Below are 19,262 nucleotides of genomic sequence, written 5' to 3'. Positions count from 1 at the left end.
TATTTTACAGTTCAAGAAACTGTACCTCAGAGAGTTTAATAGACTTGCCCAAGGTCACACAGCAAATTTAGTGGTAGAACCAGGATTGGATCCCATGTCTTCAAATTTAGGTCATTTCACTCTTCACTGTGCCGCTTCTTTTATACATGTCCAGTAGTTAAATCAGTATTTGAAATCCTGGTTTAAATTAAAGAATTAACCCCTTTGGAGGCAAGGGGGGTAGAAAAGATCCCCAAATTCCATCTTTTCCTCTCTGTTTCATTGATAAAAGAGGGAGTAAGATGATTTGTATACCAGAAAGGTTAATAACAATATGGATTATGCGCTTACCTTGTGCCTAGATTGCTGACACATGCATTATCTCATTAAACTATTCATATGTTTTATCTCATTAAAGCCTTGAAACTCTCATATCCCCCATTTTACAGCCAATTAAACTGAGGTTTGGCATGGTTACATAAAGTGTCCAAAGTCATATCGTCAGCAAGTGGAAACCTTGGTATTTGCATTCAGGCCTCTTACTCTAGAGCTTGTATTCTCTTGTGTTCTCCCAGGGACTGAAGGATGGGGTGTTGAATATTCCATAAAGTTTTACTGTAGAACGAGGGTGGAAGGGAAATATCTTATTCTTCAAAAATTAATGTCACAAGGCAATGCATTTGTAATGATCAGTTTACTGGAGCAGTCGGTAGGAATTTTTTTCCTTCACTTTGAAATTTTGCACTTTCCATGTTAAAAGTTTCTCTAGGAAATGAAAATTAATTTGGGGGAAGGAAGCCTCTGTTATTCCTGCTTCCAGCTGGGGCAGATGCTTGGCCTCCTCTGGGCAGGTAGGAGGGGAGCACTGGCCTCTCTCTGCTGAGCTCGTAAACTGGAGAAGTGTCTAAATTCAGGAATGATGCCAGGTGGGGTGGGGGCAAGGAAGGGAGGAAAGGGATGTGGTGTTTGGAGCCCATAACTCAGGAAACATGATGGCACCTAATTTCAGAGTGGCATGAGGCAAGCGTTTAGGAAAAGAATAATGAGCTATTGTTGTGGGCTTTTTTCTTTAATGGGTGGGTTGTTTTTATAAAGTTTTATGAACAGGAAACTGAAGCAAAATGCTGATCCCTTTGGTTTTTGAGCTCTGCCAGCATCATTTTCATTTTTATTTTTGACTGTTGGTGACAGGCACTTCCTTTAACATTTCTGAGGGTGAAGTGTAATGAGACACCCCAAACTGCCTTTTCTAACAACAGCAGAATCCAGATGAAGAGTAGTAGTTTCAGATCTTCTCGATAATGCCGTGAGACAAGAAAAGATCACCCCTAACCCAGGGAGAAAGATGACTCTTTCAGAAACCAAGGCAGGCTGTAAAATGTTTTCCCTTTAAAAACGTTCTAGAAAATTTGCCCAACTGGTGGAAAACCTCTAACATGCATTAAAATGGGTCTTGCTGTGGCAACGAAAATACAGATCAGATTCCCCTGCTGCTCTGAATCATAAATACTCAGCCTCCCCACCTATTGTTTTCCCTGGAAGATGACTTCATCTTAAAGGTGGTCTTATCTGTTGTGCATTTTGGATGCACCGAACCAAGGTTTCAGGCATCTGGCTGCCAACTTCAGAGATTTTAAAAGCTGTTTTGTTCCTGCAGGGCATTTATTCATTGCTTACCTTATAAAAGTTATGTCTTGCTGCATTTTCCTGGCACCAGAGCAATCCTTGTACCTACCCATTGCATATGGTTTTTCTGAGCCTGCAGGCAGCACTGGGTTATTAAAGTTCAAGGAGGAAGCCACATGATGTTGGCTTTACAATTTTAATTCTCTCTTACCTTCTTCCCTCCCTTCCTCCCACTCCCTGACAGATGAGTTTTGTTCACCACGTACTGTGTTGAAACCAGAGTGAGCTCTCAAAGCACCTCTTGTAAGACTCCAGGTGAGGAGGCCCAGACGGGAGAGCATGACCTTCCCTTGGTGGAGCAGCCAGCAGAGAAGTTTCCTTCCTCTCCCCTGGCTTCCTTGGCTAAAAAGTTTTTGAGTCCATAATTTCACATCAACCTGGCAACAGTAGACCAGCACCATGTTTGATCTTGCAGAAACACCAGGCAAAATCTCCCCTTCTCCTTAAAAGTCAGCCACCCAGGGCCCAGCTCAAGAGAACAAAGTTTCTATATTAATAGCACTAGGTATGAGCATGGCAAATTGAAAAGAAAAAAAAAATTATAGAGTTTAACCTGGAATCAAAAACCTAGAGAAGGAAAAGGAAGACAGTGCCTCTAGAGGGAAGGAAAAGGGAAGATGAGCTTGTTACAAGGAGTCTTAGAAAACAAACTATTTGACATCTCTTTGCCACCAGAGTTTCAATCTCCCTGGCAAGTCTACCTTGTTCAGAAATGAGTGTAAATTGCTGAGTGTGTGTAAAAAGCTGGAGGAAACTGAAAACTCTCAGTAATATCCAACAGGGCCCCATAGCCTTACACTGCAGGAGCCATCTCGAAAGGTGGTTTCAGTGAGTTTGGGACTCTTCAAGAAGCTTATTAAGGGACTCATGCTCCTTTTCAAGATTTCTTTTAACAGCCCACTGTGGTATTCTGCATTTACCTTCTTGGTCCCATCTCAGAAACTTTAAATAGATGATGTTCCTCGTTGCAAAAATTCTCTGAATTTACCTCCTCTGTGACATGATCTTTGATTAGTGCCATTTCAATATGATTTTCACTTCAACAAATATGGATCCTTCTACCATGTGCCAGCATGATAGAAGGAGCTGGAGCCACTGTGGTGATTGAGATAGTTATGGTCCCTGTGCCCTTGTAGGTGGAGACACACTGAGTCAGTCATTATGAGCGGGGTGAGTATTATTAGGGAAAAACAGGTACTCCGCACTGTGTGGGTACAAAGTAAGGGTTCCCCTTGCCTGCGGATTGAGGACAGTCTTGGAGGAGAGGAATTAGCCAGGGAGCCATCTGGTTGATGGTTCTTGTCATGCCAAAGAATTAAATGATCATACAGGAATAAAAGTAGGTGAACTAGAGGCTGGTGCTTTTCTTCAGCCTTCCGTTGCCAAGGCTTTTGGTTCAGTCAGAATTGCAGGCATCTGAGACCTGTGTTTGCTGAGCTTGGGTTTGGATGTGAGATGGAAAAATTCAGACACAGCAGAAGCTCCTGTAACTCGGCTCACTTAACCAACACCCTCCACCCCCCTGTAGTATTATGGGATGCCCACGGCACAAGGAACACTTTCAGCTAATTGGCTGCGCTCTACCACACAGCAGCCGACTTGGCTCCCACCAGATGAGTGAGACAGAGGCTTGCCAGGAGTCCCAGAGTCTGTCTGTGCTGGTTGAACTCGTTCTGTAATTAAGGTCTTCTGCTCACGCCACCCTCCCCTCCCCACCCCCACCAAAGCCCCAGGTATTTTTCAAGTAAACATCTCAAGCCAACCGCCCTCCTCCCATTCTCTACTGCTGGAGCTAATTTTTTAGAAACTTAAATGCAGTCATGCCCCCTGGCTATGAAGATAAGCATGTTTTTAATTGGAACTTTGGATACCAGATTGTAAATCAAAGTCCCAAGAGCCAGAACACATCTCCTTGTGGGTGGCTTAGTTGGTAGTTTACTGGGAATGTGGACTTGCATTATTTTTCATTGTATCCCTGATGCACCCATGTTTTTAGCAGGCTGTCCAGCACGTAATACTTCCTTAGTACTGCCTGAGCAAATAAGCAGCTCTCTGTGCCTATTCTGGATTGTGATGCTACAACCAATGGGCTAATTACCCCTGGACACCTCTGGCCTGAGGATCTGGGGTTCCAGTGTCTCTGGAAGGGCGGGGGCCCAGGTTCATTATTGGGCTTGCTGATAATTCTCACACTTTACTACTCAAACAATGTGCTTTGAGGGTGTTTATCAAAAATACACATTTCTGGAGTCCGCTGCTGAAGATTCCAAATCAGCAGACCCAAAGTGGGGCCCAGTGATGTGGATTTGATAAGCTTCTCAGTTGATTTCACTGCAGGTGGTCTCTGGAATTATTGTCCCTAAATTCACACAACTCATACTTCTATAAATGTGTAGGTTTTCCAATCCCGGCCAGAAGATGTGAATAGTGCTATATTTCATTGTTATGCACATTTCCCCACATTTTAACATCTCTGGAATTGGGATGTATCCTACAATTGATCACGTGTTATAACTTAATTGGCCACATTTTTTTCTTTCTTGGTTGTACATAAAAATAATAGCACATATTACAGTCTTTGGCATCTTAGGTTTGATGAAATATGGCACTTTGATTGCTGAGTTTGTAGTTGATGGAAGAGAAAATACTTCCACTATCCAAAGCTAGAATTTACACATTTTAGATTCCAGTTTCTCCATGCAGTGGTTAGTATAAAAACCCTACATGATGCATACATTAGCTATAGTCTGAAGGGAATAAATAGTTTTGGAGTATAACAAATTTATTAAATTTTTGGTCCAAAAATATGAAATACTCTCAAACAAATGCAGACTCCCCATAAAGTTCAAAGTGTACAGAAGGTTCTAAAGGTTGGCTCAAATTCTGTAAGCAAAGCAAGCCTGCTGATAGTAATCAGCTCAAATTGGAGAAAGTCAGGATTCTTATTGCAAAATCTTCAGTGAAGACAGGTTTCTGATTGCACAGGCTATGCTATGTATCAAAAACACAGTAAACTGTACACTTTGGGGGTTTTATTTCATCACTGAGTTTGCATTTCTGCCCCCCAAAACAATTAAATGTGGTGGTAAAGTTTGTCCTGGGAAAAACCAAGCTTTGAAACATTTCTTCCCCCTCCCCAAGTTCTTCTTAAAGTATTATCTGTCATTGCAACTTTCATTTTCACTGGCCTTTTGAGGTACATTTTCATATCTGAAACAATTTAAGATGATATTCTGTCCCCCTCCCCACTTACTCCCATGTTCTTCTTTATTCTCTTGTCCTTTCATGCTTTATGAAATCTGTTATTCAGTTAAGGGTCAGGTATGGGCATGAAGGAAAGATTTTAGGCATGTCAATATTCTGAGGCTTCTTGGCACTCAAGCATTTTTTTCGTTGCTCCACTATGCCTAAACTGACATTTGACATCAATCAGTGATCAAGGTCTAAAGCGAAAATATTCTTGAAGTCAAAACCAACAGATTGTCCTGGCTCTGATGCCATATTTCAGCTCTACCCTTTAATGCATGGTTTCTCAACTGTGGCATTATAAGCATTTTGGACCTGTTAATTCTTTGGTGTGGGGGGCTGTCCTGTGCATTATAGGATGTTTACCGGGATCCTGGCCCTCTACCCGTTAGGTGCCACTAGCACCGTCCCCCGGTGACAATCAAAAATGTCTAGACATTGCCAAATGTCACCTAGGGGACAAAATCGCCCCCAGTTGGGAATCACTGCTATAATGATTGTACCTGTCTGTGGTATATCAGGGCATGACACATATCATTCTTTGTATTTAAACATAAAATCTTGATTGTTTTTGGATTATAGCTAATAAGTCACAGGATTAGCTCAATACTGGGAGAAAGAGATGCTATCACCTAACTGGTTTTTCAGACTTGTTTCAGAAAATGAGATCTATAAGAGAAGGCAAGAATGAAGTCTTCCAGCTTTAGAAGATCCAGGTATATATTTTCATAAATCTAACCTAGAGCCAGTGGACATCTCCCCAGGCAGAGGGAGAGCTTTAGATGATTTTAGGTATTGTCAGTGCTTTATCTGTGCCATTTTTACCTGTCTGGCAGTAAACCACAGTCCTGATCTCTCAGAATTCACTGCCAGAACTTCTTCAGGCTTTTAACTCCCCTCTCCCATCAAGATTGAAGTTGCAGAGAGGAAAGGGAGCTTGGTCATTAGCTGGGAATGTCACCTAAATAGAAGGGGAGGGGAGGGGGGTTAGTACACACATGTCCAACATGTACCTACACGACCGTGTCAGATTAGCAGGGGTAGACAAGATAGCTCCAGATGCCAGGGAAGCAGATGGAGGTGCATTGTGTTTGAAGTCTAGGCTTTAGGGCATCAACTACTGTCACTTGCACTCCTTCTGCAAATACATACCTCACAGCAGAGGTTACAGGTGAAAGGCCATATTTTAAACTCAACCATATTTCTCGAGCAGGTGCGCCTCACACACCTTTCCGGCAGAGAGATTCAGGAATGGGTGGAGATACTAAGAATATTGCTGTCAGAACAAAGCATTGTCCCGTTGGCTGAGAAGACTGTCACAACCACTTTGATTTCTGAAGTTTTAGCCTCATGCTGGGCCTGTTCTGCTCACAGCCATGGCAGTGGGATTGGATGGTCTCCCAGTCGTGCCTGGCAGTCTGTCTAAAAGGAGCTAACAGCCCGAGCTAGGCTTGTGGGTGGAAGCCCACCACCCCATCAGCAGCACAAATGAGCCCTGCTCAGCCCAGGCGAGAACACAGGCTCTGCTCTTGGCACCGTTCCTGGAAATGCGGAACAGGCTTCTTTATTCCAGTCTCCAGGCTTCTGGCTAGCGAGAAACACTGCCCGGCTCTGAAGCGTTTTATAGGATCATAACGAGTTGTGCCGAAGGCGAGTTCTGAAAGGCACTTTGTGCCATGGCTTTGAGTGAAGCTGACTGTTAGGGCAGTGTTGTTCTTAAGCCCATAAACACACACACAGGCAGGATGGGGAATGCTGGGCTCCTGGGGCTGCTCAGCTCGGCAGCATTGCAGAGTTGGACTGACTTCTCTCCACTCTGATACCAGCTTCAGGGCTGTGCTTGGGAGCCCTCCTGTAGAGCAGCCTGCTTTCTTTTTTTTTTTTTTTTAACATCTTTATTGGGGTATAATTGCTTTACAATGGTGTGTTAGTTTCTGCTTTATAACAAAGTGAATCAGTTATACATATACAATGTTCCCATATCTCTTCCCTCTTGCGTCTCCCTCCCTCCCACCCTCCCTATCCCACCCCTCCAGGCAGTCACAAAGCACTGAGTCGATATCCCTGTGCCATGCGGCTGCTTCCCACTAGCTCACCTTACGTTTGTTAGTGTATATATGTCCATGCCTCTCTCTCTCGCCCTATCACAGCTCACCCTTCCCCCTCCCCATATCCTCAAGTCCGTTCTCTAGTAGGTCTGTGTCTTTATTCCTGTCTTACCCCTAGGTTCTTCATGACACTTTTTTTTCTTAAATTCCATATATATGTGTTAGCATATGGTATTTGTCTTTCTCTTTCTGACTTCACTCTGTATGACAGACTCTAGGTCTATCCACCTCATTACAAATAGCTCAATTTCGTTTCTTTTTATGGCTGAGTAATATTCCATTGTATATATGTGCCACATCTTCTTTATCCATTCATCCGATGATGGGCACTTAGGTTGTTTCCATCTCCGGGCTATTGTAAATAGAGCTGCAATGAACATTTTGGTACATGACTCTTTTTGAATTTTGGTTTTCTCAGGGTATATGCCCAGTAGTGGGATTGCTGGGTCATATGGTAGTTCTATTTGTAGTTTTTTAAGGAACCTCCATACTATTCTCCATAGTGGCAAGCAGCCTGCTTTCTGACCAAGTCTTTGACCATGGACACCCCTGGTTGGAATCCTATGCAGATTGCCCAAATCTGCTAATGTTGGAGTAGCACATCACACACAAGGGAGGTTCTGAAAGTGGAAATTGCATGGAGTCAAAAATACCCTTGAAAATCCTTTAAATGTCTCAAGGACCACATACATGGCTTGTGTATACCCAAAATTGCAGGTTTCAGTTTACAGGCCTTATTGTATGAAAAATATATGTCTTTAAACATCAGAATCTTATTCACCGTGGTGAGACGTTCAAGCTATGAGAGGCTTGGAAGCATCAGACCACCCAAAGGAACTCCAGATTCCCATCTTCCTTTTTGCACTCATTTGGGGCTTATGCCTTTTTTTTTTTTTTCCCAGCACAATTTAAATTGTTACTGGCCATTAGCAATCTCTCTCTCTTCCTCTTCCTCTTCCTCTCTCTCTGCCTAGCATACATACTGGGAAAGACATGAGTTTGCTGCACATATATTGTGCCATGTATATTGACTGATTTTTATGGTTCCGTCTTTTGAAGAGGGGCAAAAAAATGTTTAAGAGCAAGTGGATATGGCAGCCTTTCCATCAACCGATATGACTCTTCTTTGCTCTACGATATTTGTACTTGAGGTTAAAGTTCCCTCTCTTCCATAGGGTTTATTTATTACTACAGTGGACTTACATATGCCAGACTTCGTGCTTGGTCCGGAGAATCCTGCAGTGAGTAGCCTAGTCCCAGGGCTGGCATAGTTTACCAGGGTCACTCTCTTCTTCACCAAGTGCTGGATGTACACTTCCCAACTGGAGGTCAAGGCCGAGTGAGCTCCAACAGGGATCAAAGCCCGTCCATGAAGGGACTGTTACTGACCAGAGCCGCCTAATTGGGGTGGTGGGCCTGTGGGGGCCCGAGGAGCAGGCGGAGGCAGGGAATGAGGGGCAAGCTCCAGGTGCTTCAGCTCAAATCCTCGGCAGCCAGAGGAGCCCTGTGTGAGGCCTTTGGTGGCAAAGTTAATCAGGGGCTGCTTTGGTTGGTTGCCCTTGGAGGTGGGATTCCCCTCACTCCCCACCGCAAGCTTGGCCAGACTTGCAGTGAGCATCTGTGTAAGCTCTCCATCAGCACAGTTCAAGCTAAAAGGACAAAGTTGTGTTCAGGAGTACAGGTAGGAAAAAAACAAGTGGTCCTGAGCCGCTCTTTCCCACCCCAAACCTCTTTTTCAGCTACTTCCTTCCCACTGCTTTAGGGTGTATATTTGAGGGAAAAAATTCAGATGCTCTCTTCAGTGTCAGCTGGAACTCACTCATTCAGGAGCTTCCTTTACATGGTTGGCAAGAGTGAGGCTGGCAGAACTGGACCAGATTCTCTCTGCTTCTGAAGGCAGTTTGTCCACACTAGCTGGGCAGGAAAGCCAGCGAATTTAGTGCCAGCGTGTGGGTTTTCATCCCCAAGGCAGGGATGAAAGGGCTGTATATCGTGAGGTTTCCTGCCTGGAAAGTAGGAACTGCTGGATTCTGGCCTCGGCTGGAGCAGAGAACACTGAAACAGAGACTAGATATTTCCATTCCCACTACCTCCTGCATACCTAAGAAGTCAAAAGGAAAGACATCATCTCCCTAGACCCCCACCTGCTGTGGCCATGACTTTGACAGGAGGGGGAAAAAATTCAACACTGCAGTCTACAAAATAACTGTTGAGATAATGCTCATTTTAATATTTTAAAAATTAATTTCTAATTTCCCAACACATGGATATGTTTTTCATGTAAAATATTTAAAAACATGTTAGCTATAATATGAAGGCTCCTTTGCCCACTACTTTTAATTCCCTTGGAACTGATTGCCTCCTTTCAGCCCTGTAAAAACTTGCTGTGGATCCTTCCAGATGGTTTTCAATGGTATTTACCTACATTTCTCTATAGAAAATATAGAGAAATTTGCAGATGTGGGGTTTTTTTTTAACACAAATGGGAAAATATATGGTATTCTTTTTTAAAAATATTTATTTATGGCTGCATTGGGTTTTCGTTGCTGCACGCAGACTTTTCTCTAGTTGTGGTGAGCGGGGGCTACTCTTCGTTGCGGTGCGCAGGCTTCTCATTGCGGTGGCTTCTTTTGTGTGGAGCATGGGCCCCAGGTGCACAGGCTTCCGTAGTTGTGGCACGCGGGCTCAGTAGTTGTGGCTCACAGGCTCTAGAGTACAGGCTCAGTAGTTGTGGTGCACGGGCTTAGTTGCTCCGCGGCATGTGGGATCTTCCCGGACCAGGACTCGAACCCATGTCTCCTGCATTGGCAGGCGGATTCTTAACCACTGCACCACCAGGGAAGCCCTATGGTATCCATTTGTAGATGTGATTTTTTTTTAACACAAATGGTATTATACTGTGCTTACTCTGCAATTATTTTTTAACTGAACCTAATACATTTGAGATCTTTCCATGCCACACCCACAGACCCATCTTCTTTTTGACTGCAGCTGCGTGGTGTTCCGTAGTGATAAGAATTTACCTAAGCACTCCCCATTGGTGGATATTACAGTTGTTTCCAATTTGGGTTTGTTTTTTACTGTTCCAGACAGGGCTGCAGGGAATGATCTTATAATTGCCTATTGGGCATTTGCAATGTTTCTCCAGTAAGGCGTGGTAGTGCCGGCTCATCACTGCTTTATCTTGACACCCCCTGTCAGATTCCTCTTCTAAGTGGCAGGCAGCCTCTTACCAGCCTCTTCATACTTAAAAATGGGCGCAGAAGCGCTTCCCTGGTGGCGCAGTGGTTGAGAGTCCGCCTGCCGATGCAGGGGACGCGGGTTCGTGCCCCGGTCCGGGAGGATCCCACATGCCGCGGAGCGGCTGGGCCCGTGAGCCATGGTTTAAAAAAAAATGTATGGGGAGAGACTGGCTAGGAATAAGGCAAGACAGAATACTGCTTCTTCATGTGGGTTTTTAAAACTCTTACTTTCCCTCAAGGCCGCTTGCCTCCGCCCGGCTTCGCCCTAACCTCCGTTCTACCCGCCGCCTCTTCCACCCCAAGTGTGCTGCGGAGCCCAACTGGAGCTGCCACTGAGCTGGGTGGCCCCGAGTCGAGGGCCGGCGGGAGGAAGGGTCCAGCCGCCGTATACCGCCGCGGCTCGGGAGGGGGCTTCAGCGAGGCGGCACCTGGGAGCTCCCTGGAGCTCCCTGCAGGGCCCCGCCCACTCCCCCAGCCTAGACGGGCGGGCGGGCTTGGTCTAAGCTCCGCCCCCTTTTAGCCGGAGCGTCAGAGTCAGGCCGAGCTAGGCTAGAAGCCGGCTGTCAGTCTCCGTGTAGCCGCTGCAGCCGCCCGGCACCGTGGAGCTGGGACCCCCTTTCGCCTGGGAGTTTTGTGGTCGCATCGGGTCAGCGGTGACATCCCAACGGGCAGGCCCGGCAGCTGCCATGGTAGCCAAGGATTACCCCTTCTACCTCACGGTCAAGAGAGCGAACTGCAGCTTGGAAGTACCCCCGGCCAGCAGTCCAGCCAAGGACTCCGAGGTAGGGCCTCCACCTGGACCTTTCCGGGTCCGTCTTTCTCTCCGTCTCTTACTCTCTCTGCTCCCTCCCTGTGTCACTGTCTCTCTGTTTCCATCTCTCACTCTGTGCATTCCTCTTCCTCTCTCTCCATCTCTCATACACTCTTTCTGTCTCTCTGTCTCCCTGTCTCCATCTCTAACTCTGTCTCTGTCTCTCTGCCTCCCTTCCACCCCCTCTATGGATCAAGAGAGCGCCACCTCCTCTGTCCCCATCTCTCTTCCTCCCAGCCTGAGGGCAGCAGCCTCTTTGCCCCTGCCTCTCTTTTGCATCCTGCAGGGCTCTCAGACTGTCGATCCACTCCAAAGAGGGACTTACTGCATCAATGGGCTTGGTCGTCAGGGAAAAGCTACCCTTTTTTTAAAAAATAAATTTATTTATTTTATTTATTTTATTTTTGGCTGCATTGGGTCTTTGTTGCTGCGAGTGGTCTTTCTGTAGTTGAGGTGAGCAGGGACTACTCTTCCTTGCGGTGCGCAGGCTTCTCATTGCAGTGGCTTCTCTTGTTGGGGAGCTCAGGCTCTAGGCGCGCGGGCCTCAGTAGTTGTGGCACGCGGGTTCGGTAGTTGTGGATCACAGACTCCAGAGCGCAGGCTCAGTAGTTGTGGTGCACAGGCTTAGCTGCTTCGAAGCATGTGGGATCTTCCTGGACCAGGACTCGAATCCCTATCCCCTGCATTGGCAGGAGGATTCTTAACCACTGCGCCACCACGGAAGTCCAGGGAAAAGTTACCCTTTAAGCACAGGTTTCCTCTTGCAGAGGTTGACCGGGCAAGGGGACATTCTTGTGGACCCCTCAGGACATCTCATCTGTCAGGCTTGGACTTGCAGCTGTTTGGCAGCAAAGACGGATCACAGCACCTCTGCTTGTCATCTGTGGCCAGTGGGTGTCATTCAGTTGGGTGTCTGGGAGCTAAATGAGTAATATGAGTGTCTCCCACATGGATTCTTAAAATGAATTAAACTCCTCCGGGCAGTGGGAAGCCCTCTTGGAACATTGAAAACATTTCTCTTTCTGGTAACTTTCCTGTGCCTTGAGAGTAATGTGAGGGAATCCTCCTGGCTTATGTTTAGTCTGCCTTTTCCTCCTGTGTGTTATATCTCTGGCAAAGAGCTCACTGGCCTTAAAGGTTGGGTTCAGGTGGAGGAGAAAGCGTCCCTCTCTTTCGTTGAGGATGTTGGGGAGTACGGTTGCTTTCATCAGACGGCACCTTTGCTGTGGCTAAGCTGTAGTGGAACCCACAGGACCCAGGTCATCATTTCCGCTGGTGTGTATCTGGGAGATCTCCTCTCTCCCCCACCACGACCAAGAAAGTCTGGAGGCAAGTGCGCATCCGGCCTTGTCACAGTGCTCTTGGGGGTCCACCCACCTGCCACCCTTGGGTCTGCTCAGTTTTGTGCTCTTGGTTCACTGAATTATGTATATTCGGGAGGACAGCATCAAAGATTCATTGCCTCTAACAAGAGCTGCTCCAAGCTGACAGGACTCCAGACAGTCTCAGGTTGTAATCAGCTTTCTGTAAGTTGAGTGCAAACTAACTTCTCACCCCCATCCCCATCCCACACCTCAATTCAGTTGTGTATTTTCACAAAGCGTTTTTGTTCCCAGCGGCTGTGGAAGTGTGATGGCCTTAGTGGTGTTTGGACTCTTATTTAAGTTTTGACAGGACAGTACCTGCATAGAATTCAGGTTGTTCAGGCTTGGAATGGATATATGATTTTTCAGTGGGAACTTCATAATTTAATGAATGTGGGAGCAGTGAAGCTAGTGTCCCCTCAGACTCCTTTTGGAAGGAAACAAGGCATAACCTAGCTTAATGAATAAATTGAATTGGGTCAAAGAAAAGAATACTGAGAATAGCTCTGGACTCTAACTAGTCCCTTCCTGCTGTCACTTAGTCCTGTATTTTTGTGTAGTTTGGCTAAAGGCTTAGGTATAAAACCCATCTGCTTAATCTTTTCTTATTCTTGTTCTTAGAATATAAATATATCTGTATATCACAACTGTGGTAAGAAAAATGTATCACCAGATGTCAGATATCAATTTTCTGCATGGTAGCTGAATCCAGATTTAAAAATGTGACTTATTTTCCTTTCATGGGGAGGTTCTGGTGTGAGAGTAAGGGTGGGAGAGGAACAGTTTCCAAAATAGTTGGTAAATATTTTTCAGGTATCACTATTTAGGATTTGTTTCCCCTAGTGTTTAAATCAGAGTAGGAATATCTCTTTTGCTCTATACTCCTCGAATAATCAGAGGGGTCCAGTCCAGTACATCTCCTAGCCTCATTAATCTGGCATATCGATTCCTGATAATGGCGATAGGCAAAGTTGGAAAAAGAAACTTAAGTGATTTGGGGGGCTCGTTTTCTGTTTCGTTACCAGTTCAAAAGACAGCCAGCCCTTGTAGGCCTCACTTCTCCATCAGCAGTTAACTAAAATCATATTTTCTACCAGCAGGTGTCGTCAGCATTTGTAAGTGTTTAAAAAGCAGCATACACTAGTTGGCCTTTTGAAAAACATGATTATATACTTGTTTATAAGCTAGGCATCAACGGTGAATTCCTATGAGAGTAGTTTTTTAAGACCATTTTCCTTGCAGGAAGAATGTGGTTATGCTGAAAAGAAGGATTGGCCTATCCAACGTCCTTTTTGACCTTCAAAGGTAGTTGAAGCAAAGCACCTGTGCCCTTTAACTCATAATGGCTGTTCCTTTAGAATTTGCTATGAGGAGGACAATGGGCACAGCACTGCATGGGCAAGTGCCTTCTAGCATTTGTTCCTGTCCCTGCAGCAAGCGTGCAGGGCAAGACTCATGGGGAAGGGGCGGGTGTCGCTGATGTGCGTTTGATGCCATACACTTGAGCAAAAATGTGCAACAATAAACATTCTTTTGAAAGCACATCATAACAAAATTTCTACTTGGGATTTAAATGATCTGTAAATTTTTAAATCTCAATGATAGTTTTCAGTGATAGAAAAAACTGATATATTTTAATTTTTTATTTTCTTTAAATTATCTTTTAAATATTAAAATTATTCTACATGGATTATGACATTAATACAATAAGGCTCCTTAATGTAGTATTTCTTATGACACAGGTATATGAGTTGGGTTGCAGATGTTTAATTTTGATGCCATAACCAGCTAGATCCTTCTAGCTCTAATCATTAACTACAAAATCTAAGGAGCTTAGTTCATCTTAGTCCATAGCACTAGACTTTCACAGAGAAGCATAGTATCATGTGGACATCATTAAGCTTGTTTCTTCTGATTCATGGATGCAGCTTTGCTCAACTGATCTGTTTTTATATTTATTGGGTGCTTACTACTCATGCCAGGAGGAACTGCTTCTTTTAGGCATATTATGTGCTCTGAACACCTGATCAAGTCACTCAAAGAAAAGCTGTCAGTGCTAACGAATTACACTGATTCCAAGTTAAAAGTCACTATTTTCCCATGGTGAGGTTTGCTTTCATAAAAAGAAGACTCAGAGGCTTCCCTGGTGGCACAGTGGTTTAAGAATCCACCTGCCAATGCAGGGGACACGGGTTCGTGCCCCGGTCCGGGAAGATCCCACATGCCGCGGAGCGGCTGGGCCCGTGAGCCATGGCCGCTGAGCCTGCGCGTCCGGAGCCTGTTGCTCCGCAACGGGAGAGGCCACAACAGTGAGAGGCCCGCATAACGCAAAAAAAAAAAAAAAAAAAGGAAAGGCTTCCAAACCTTTGGCTGCAAAAGGAGTGGGTCTTTTTAAGTCTAGAAAGACTTGTGCCTGGACCTTCTGTGTTTGGGCCATTGTGTCCTTTTGCAAGAAGGCAGCTGATTATTAGTAAATTAATTGGAGCTGAACCAGAAACCTTAACAGTAAGTTCACTAGACTTTTTTTTTTTTTCTTTTTCTGGCTCTTAAGATGAGGAGGAAAGGAGTAGCAAAACAGACTTTTTTCCGGGGATTTATGAAACAAACAAACAAAACTAGCCTCCAGGAAATGACCCAGGGTCATTGCATTAGAGAACCTGAGTGGGAAAGGCATATTGAGAACATGAAGCCCAGTTCTTGTCCGCTGCTGGATCCATTTGATCTCAGCTTAAACACTTCCAAGAACCTTCTAAGTCTGTACATTCCATCCTTGTTCAGTGTAGATCATGAGAAAATCCTTTCTTAATTGTAATGTTGCTTTCTGGAGGTGAATATTATACAATGACACTTCCTCATGTGTTATCTCCTTGAGTATTTGAAAACTCTCTCCCTACCATCTACTCCTACTCCATGCGTGTGTGCTTGCACGTGCACAGGCATGCACTCACACCACACTCTTCCACCAGGTTCTTGTCTTCTCCTGGCTAGATGTCCTGGTTCCTCTAACTTTTCCAAATGGGACATAATGTCCAATCTCTTTCTCTTTCTTGCATATTTCCATCGGACATCCTCAGTGTCCTCTTGAGTGTTGATCAGCCTAAAGACACTGTATGATGCTGTATCAACAAACAAGATTTCTTTTATGTTTAATGTGCTTCCTTAGACAAGAGAAGTAGACTTAATACATTGAAAAAATTTTTGAAATAGAGGTGACAGACTAAAGATTAATCTTTGTCATATGAATAATTTATACAGATATAAAAGAACACTCCAAGATGTCCATTGACAAATGGGCAAAAAGACAATAATAGGCAGTTCATACACAAGGAACTATGAAAGTAACATTGTTTTAAAAGTTCACTCTAATAGAAATTATAGAAATGGAAAAGGCAAATAATTGTAAGATGATATTTCATGCCTAATTGATGTCACAAGTATTTTAAAGACACGATAAAACCCAAAGCTGGGGATGTTGAAGAGAAATAATTACTTCTGTGTGGAATGAGGGGACTTGCCAGTGCATATTAAAAGACAAAAATGGTTCAAATCTTCGCACCCAGTATTCCAGGTCTTGAGGGAATAAAGCTGTGTGTCCAAAGTTGTTCATAATGACATTATTTGCAATAATGTTTATGTTTATACGTTTTATAGGTTTCAAAGTACTTTTATATTCTTTGCCTCACCTGAGTATAATTATCCTCATTTTAAAGATAAGGATACCAGGAGTCAGAGAGGTGCAGTGATTTTCCTAGGATCACACAGCCGGGAATGGCAGAGCTAAAAGCTTGAAGTCTGATTCCAATCTAGCGTCCTTTCCTACTTTCTTGTAACAGCCAGAAGAGCCAACAACCCCTCTGACCTATAATGAGGGAATGGCTCCATGTACCGTGGCCTCTGGCCCAGGGGTCAATGACATCATTTGAGCCGTTACACACTAGCAGACAGAAATACCCTAATGTTCCTGGGAAAAATAAAGAGGCGGAAAGTTGAGCATAATTATATACATGATGTAACCAATTTAAATATATATGTATGCACATGGGATCTAGAGAAGTGGGGGAAGGGATGCTTCAATCAGAGCATCCCCCTTCCTTTGTCGTTGTGATCACTATAGCAATGCTACTCAGTGTTCAAATAACAGTCAATTATTTTCATATGCATTCTCTCCTTTAAATCTTGCACAGCTTCGGGACCTGTGCAAGGCAAGGACTGTCCTCTTTGTCTGTCAACTGAGGAAACAGAGATTCAGAGAGATTAGGAGGCAGGGCCGAAATGTTGGTCCCTCCTTGACTAGCCTTGACCTCTTGGCACACCAGAATATTGGCTTAAGCCAGCCGTGTTCCTGAGTGAGGTCGGTTGTAAGCAGCACTATTTGGGGAGTGTTCAAAGTGAACCCCATCAAACTTAGCCTGAACACTGCATGCAGTGAGCTCACCTGGGGGCTAATGGACTAGTGGACCCTTCCCTTGGCCTGCACTCCTGCAGATCCAAGTGCAAGGCCTTACTTTATATTTGATGTGAGATCCCTGTTAGAATAAACAGAAAGCCCACAAAGAATGGATAGACACAAACTTCTGTACATGTAGATGACATCCCTTAAAATGATGTCTTTCTGAGCTCTGCAGATGTAATTTGCACCAGAGGTGATAATTAAACGGTAAAAACAGAGCATTTCCCCCAGGGTACTGTTTCTGTAGATGCCACTAGAGTTGGCAACCTGACTGAATTAAACAAAACAGAGAGCCTATGTCAGGACTTAGAAAAAAATAAAGTTAAATATTTATCAGGTGTCATACATTGTCAGATTTGGAAGTTTGGAGTCTTGCTGGAGGAAGAAGCTGCAGAAGGAAAAAGGGAACCAGCCAGTGGGTAGAGAGAGATGGAGTTGGGCCTGATGTCCAAGGGGACCGAGTGATAAGGTTTCCCTCTGTGCTTTCTGGTCCTGACACAAGGCCAGTGCAAGCTCCCTCCTCAAGTGTGTTATCTTATATTGAAATGCTAACATTCCATAACCCCCAAGTGACACAAGCATGTCAAGAACGACCCCAGGCAAATACAGAGAAGATAATTAAAGGTCACTGGTGAAGACGAGCGTTCTTATTTTTGACTTCACAGAGGTGGGGGAGGGGTGTGGGTGGCCCATCTGTATCCTGTTAGGTTTTGGCAGCGTTGCTTCATTTTCGCACACCTCGTCAGCCATCCTCCTTGCTGGTTGGTGATTGGTGATTGGTGTGGTCTTGCAGAAGGGGTCTGACACCACTGTGAAGAAGGAAATAGACTGAAGAGGAAAAAATTGGTGGTAGCTTAAGTGTCAACCACAGACGCACAGTGAAGAGTCCTTGCCTTCCGCCTCAGCTGTTTGATGGAGCCTTTTCAGAGAACTTTGAAGGAGACAGCATCAGAAAAGACACCTGCTTTTCTCTCGTTAGTCTCTGAATGTTTTATTCCCAGGCTTCAACAGTTCAGAAGAGCGAGGCTTTGTTGTGGCTCAGCATCAAGAAGTCTTTGCTTTGGAGGGCTCTTAAATGCTCATCTGAATTTCTTTAGCAGCAACTGTTTCTAAGCTGGTTCTTAAAAGAGTTTCACTACTAGCTGGGGACAGGGCGCAAATAGGCTCAGCTTCTTGGAACCTCAGCGTCTTTGTTTCTGAATGAGTGGACTGGGTTAGATCTTTATTTCCCAGAAGATGGGTTTCTTACCACTTGTGGTAGCTCACATGATACAGGACAAGGTGACAGGGAAACAAGACACAAAATAATTTCGAATCACTTTCCCTTTCCAATTCTCTTCTGATCCTTCTCATTATGTCAAGGAGAAAGTCTCAGTTTGGAGCTAGTGTGTCTTTAATGCCTCTCTATCACTTGCTAATTTCCCTTTTTAACAAAGCACAGGCCTCAGGCAGGCAAGTGTCTAACAAAAATTTAACAATAGGGTTCATTTTTTTAAAGGTAGTTTCTATTTATGGCAGGTGATAGTGATTTTCTGTTTAAGGCAGTGGTAGAGTTTATTTTTGCAATAAGTTTACTCAAGTAAAAAATGAGTAACTTAAGGAAACATTATGTAATAGCTCAGAGGATATGTACACAGGGCAAAAGATTGGTGTGATGGTACCGAGAGTTTGGAAGCAGTGCATTAGGCGTGTTCTGAGGCCTTTCCAGGGTTAGCACTCTGCAACAAAAATTTCCAGGTTTGGCCACAGCCACTTACAGACCAGAAATTTGACCTTTGAGCATAGGACCCAGATTTCAGGTATTAAGATTTTTAAATAGATAAAAGCTGGCTTTAATGTGATGTAGAATACCTTTATGGACTAGTTGTTAGCCAATTAAAAAAAAAACAACTGGATTTCTGTTCTAAGAACAAAACTCTTTTTTTCTTTTCAAAACTTTAAAGTTCCAAAATTCCAGCTGAAATCATTTAACCCTTCTTCCTTTTCCCCTTCACCCTGAGGGAAGGATTGAACAAGATTGCATTTTAATTTGGGGCAGCCATAGAGTGAAAGTAGTGATTAGAGACTTGGAGTTAAGGATCAGACTGAGCTGAGTTTGAATCCCAAACTTGGCCACTTGTGAGCCAAGAGACCTTGGACCAGTGACTCATCCTCTGAGCCTCAGTTTCCTCATCTGTAAAATGAGAACTTCCAAGGGAATTGTGAAGATGAAACGGGCATGCAGAAGGCTTCCACAGAGCAAATGCTCCACAGACCATTAGCCTCAGCAGCATCTGTTTTGCATGTCCATCAGTTGAGTGGAAGCTGTGGACGGACATCCCTGTCCAGTGGTCTGCTGCAAGGTCACCCCTTCCTTTTAGGAAACACCCACCCAGT

At 44.4% G+C, this 19,262-nt stretch overlaps 1 protein-coding gene across 4 annotated transcripts in view; it reads left to right on the top strand.

The window, feature by feature from the left end:
* Positions 1–19,262, top strand: part of ARHGEF3 (Rho guanine nucleotide exchange factor 3) — a 305,882-nt gene that overhangs the window by 229,456 nt on the left and 57,164 nt on the right. The window contains exon 1 of one of the 4 annotated variants that reach the window (XM_004316071.3): positions 10,798–11,043. The exons of the other annotated variants lie outside the window; for them this stretch is intronic. Coding sequence (XP_004316119.3) covers positions 10,948–11,043 — 96 coding nt within the window. The 5' untranslated portion in view covers positions 10,798–10,947. Of the gene's footprint in view, positions 1–10,797; positions 11,044–19,262 lie in introns of those variants that run through there. 4 annotated transcript variants of the gene reach the window in all.

Source organism: Tursiops truncatus, chromosome 10, assembly GCF_011762595.2.
Source record: "Tursiops truncatus isolate mTurTru1 chromosome 10, mTurTru1.mat.Y, whole genome shotgun sequence".
In the NCBI taxonomy this organism is placed as follows: Eukaryota; Metazoa; Chordata; class Mammalia; order Artiodactyla; family Delphinidae; genus Tursiops; species Tursiops truncatus.
This window is presented reverse-complemented; position numbering and strand designations above follow the sequence as displayed.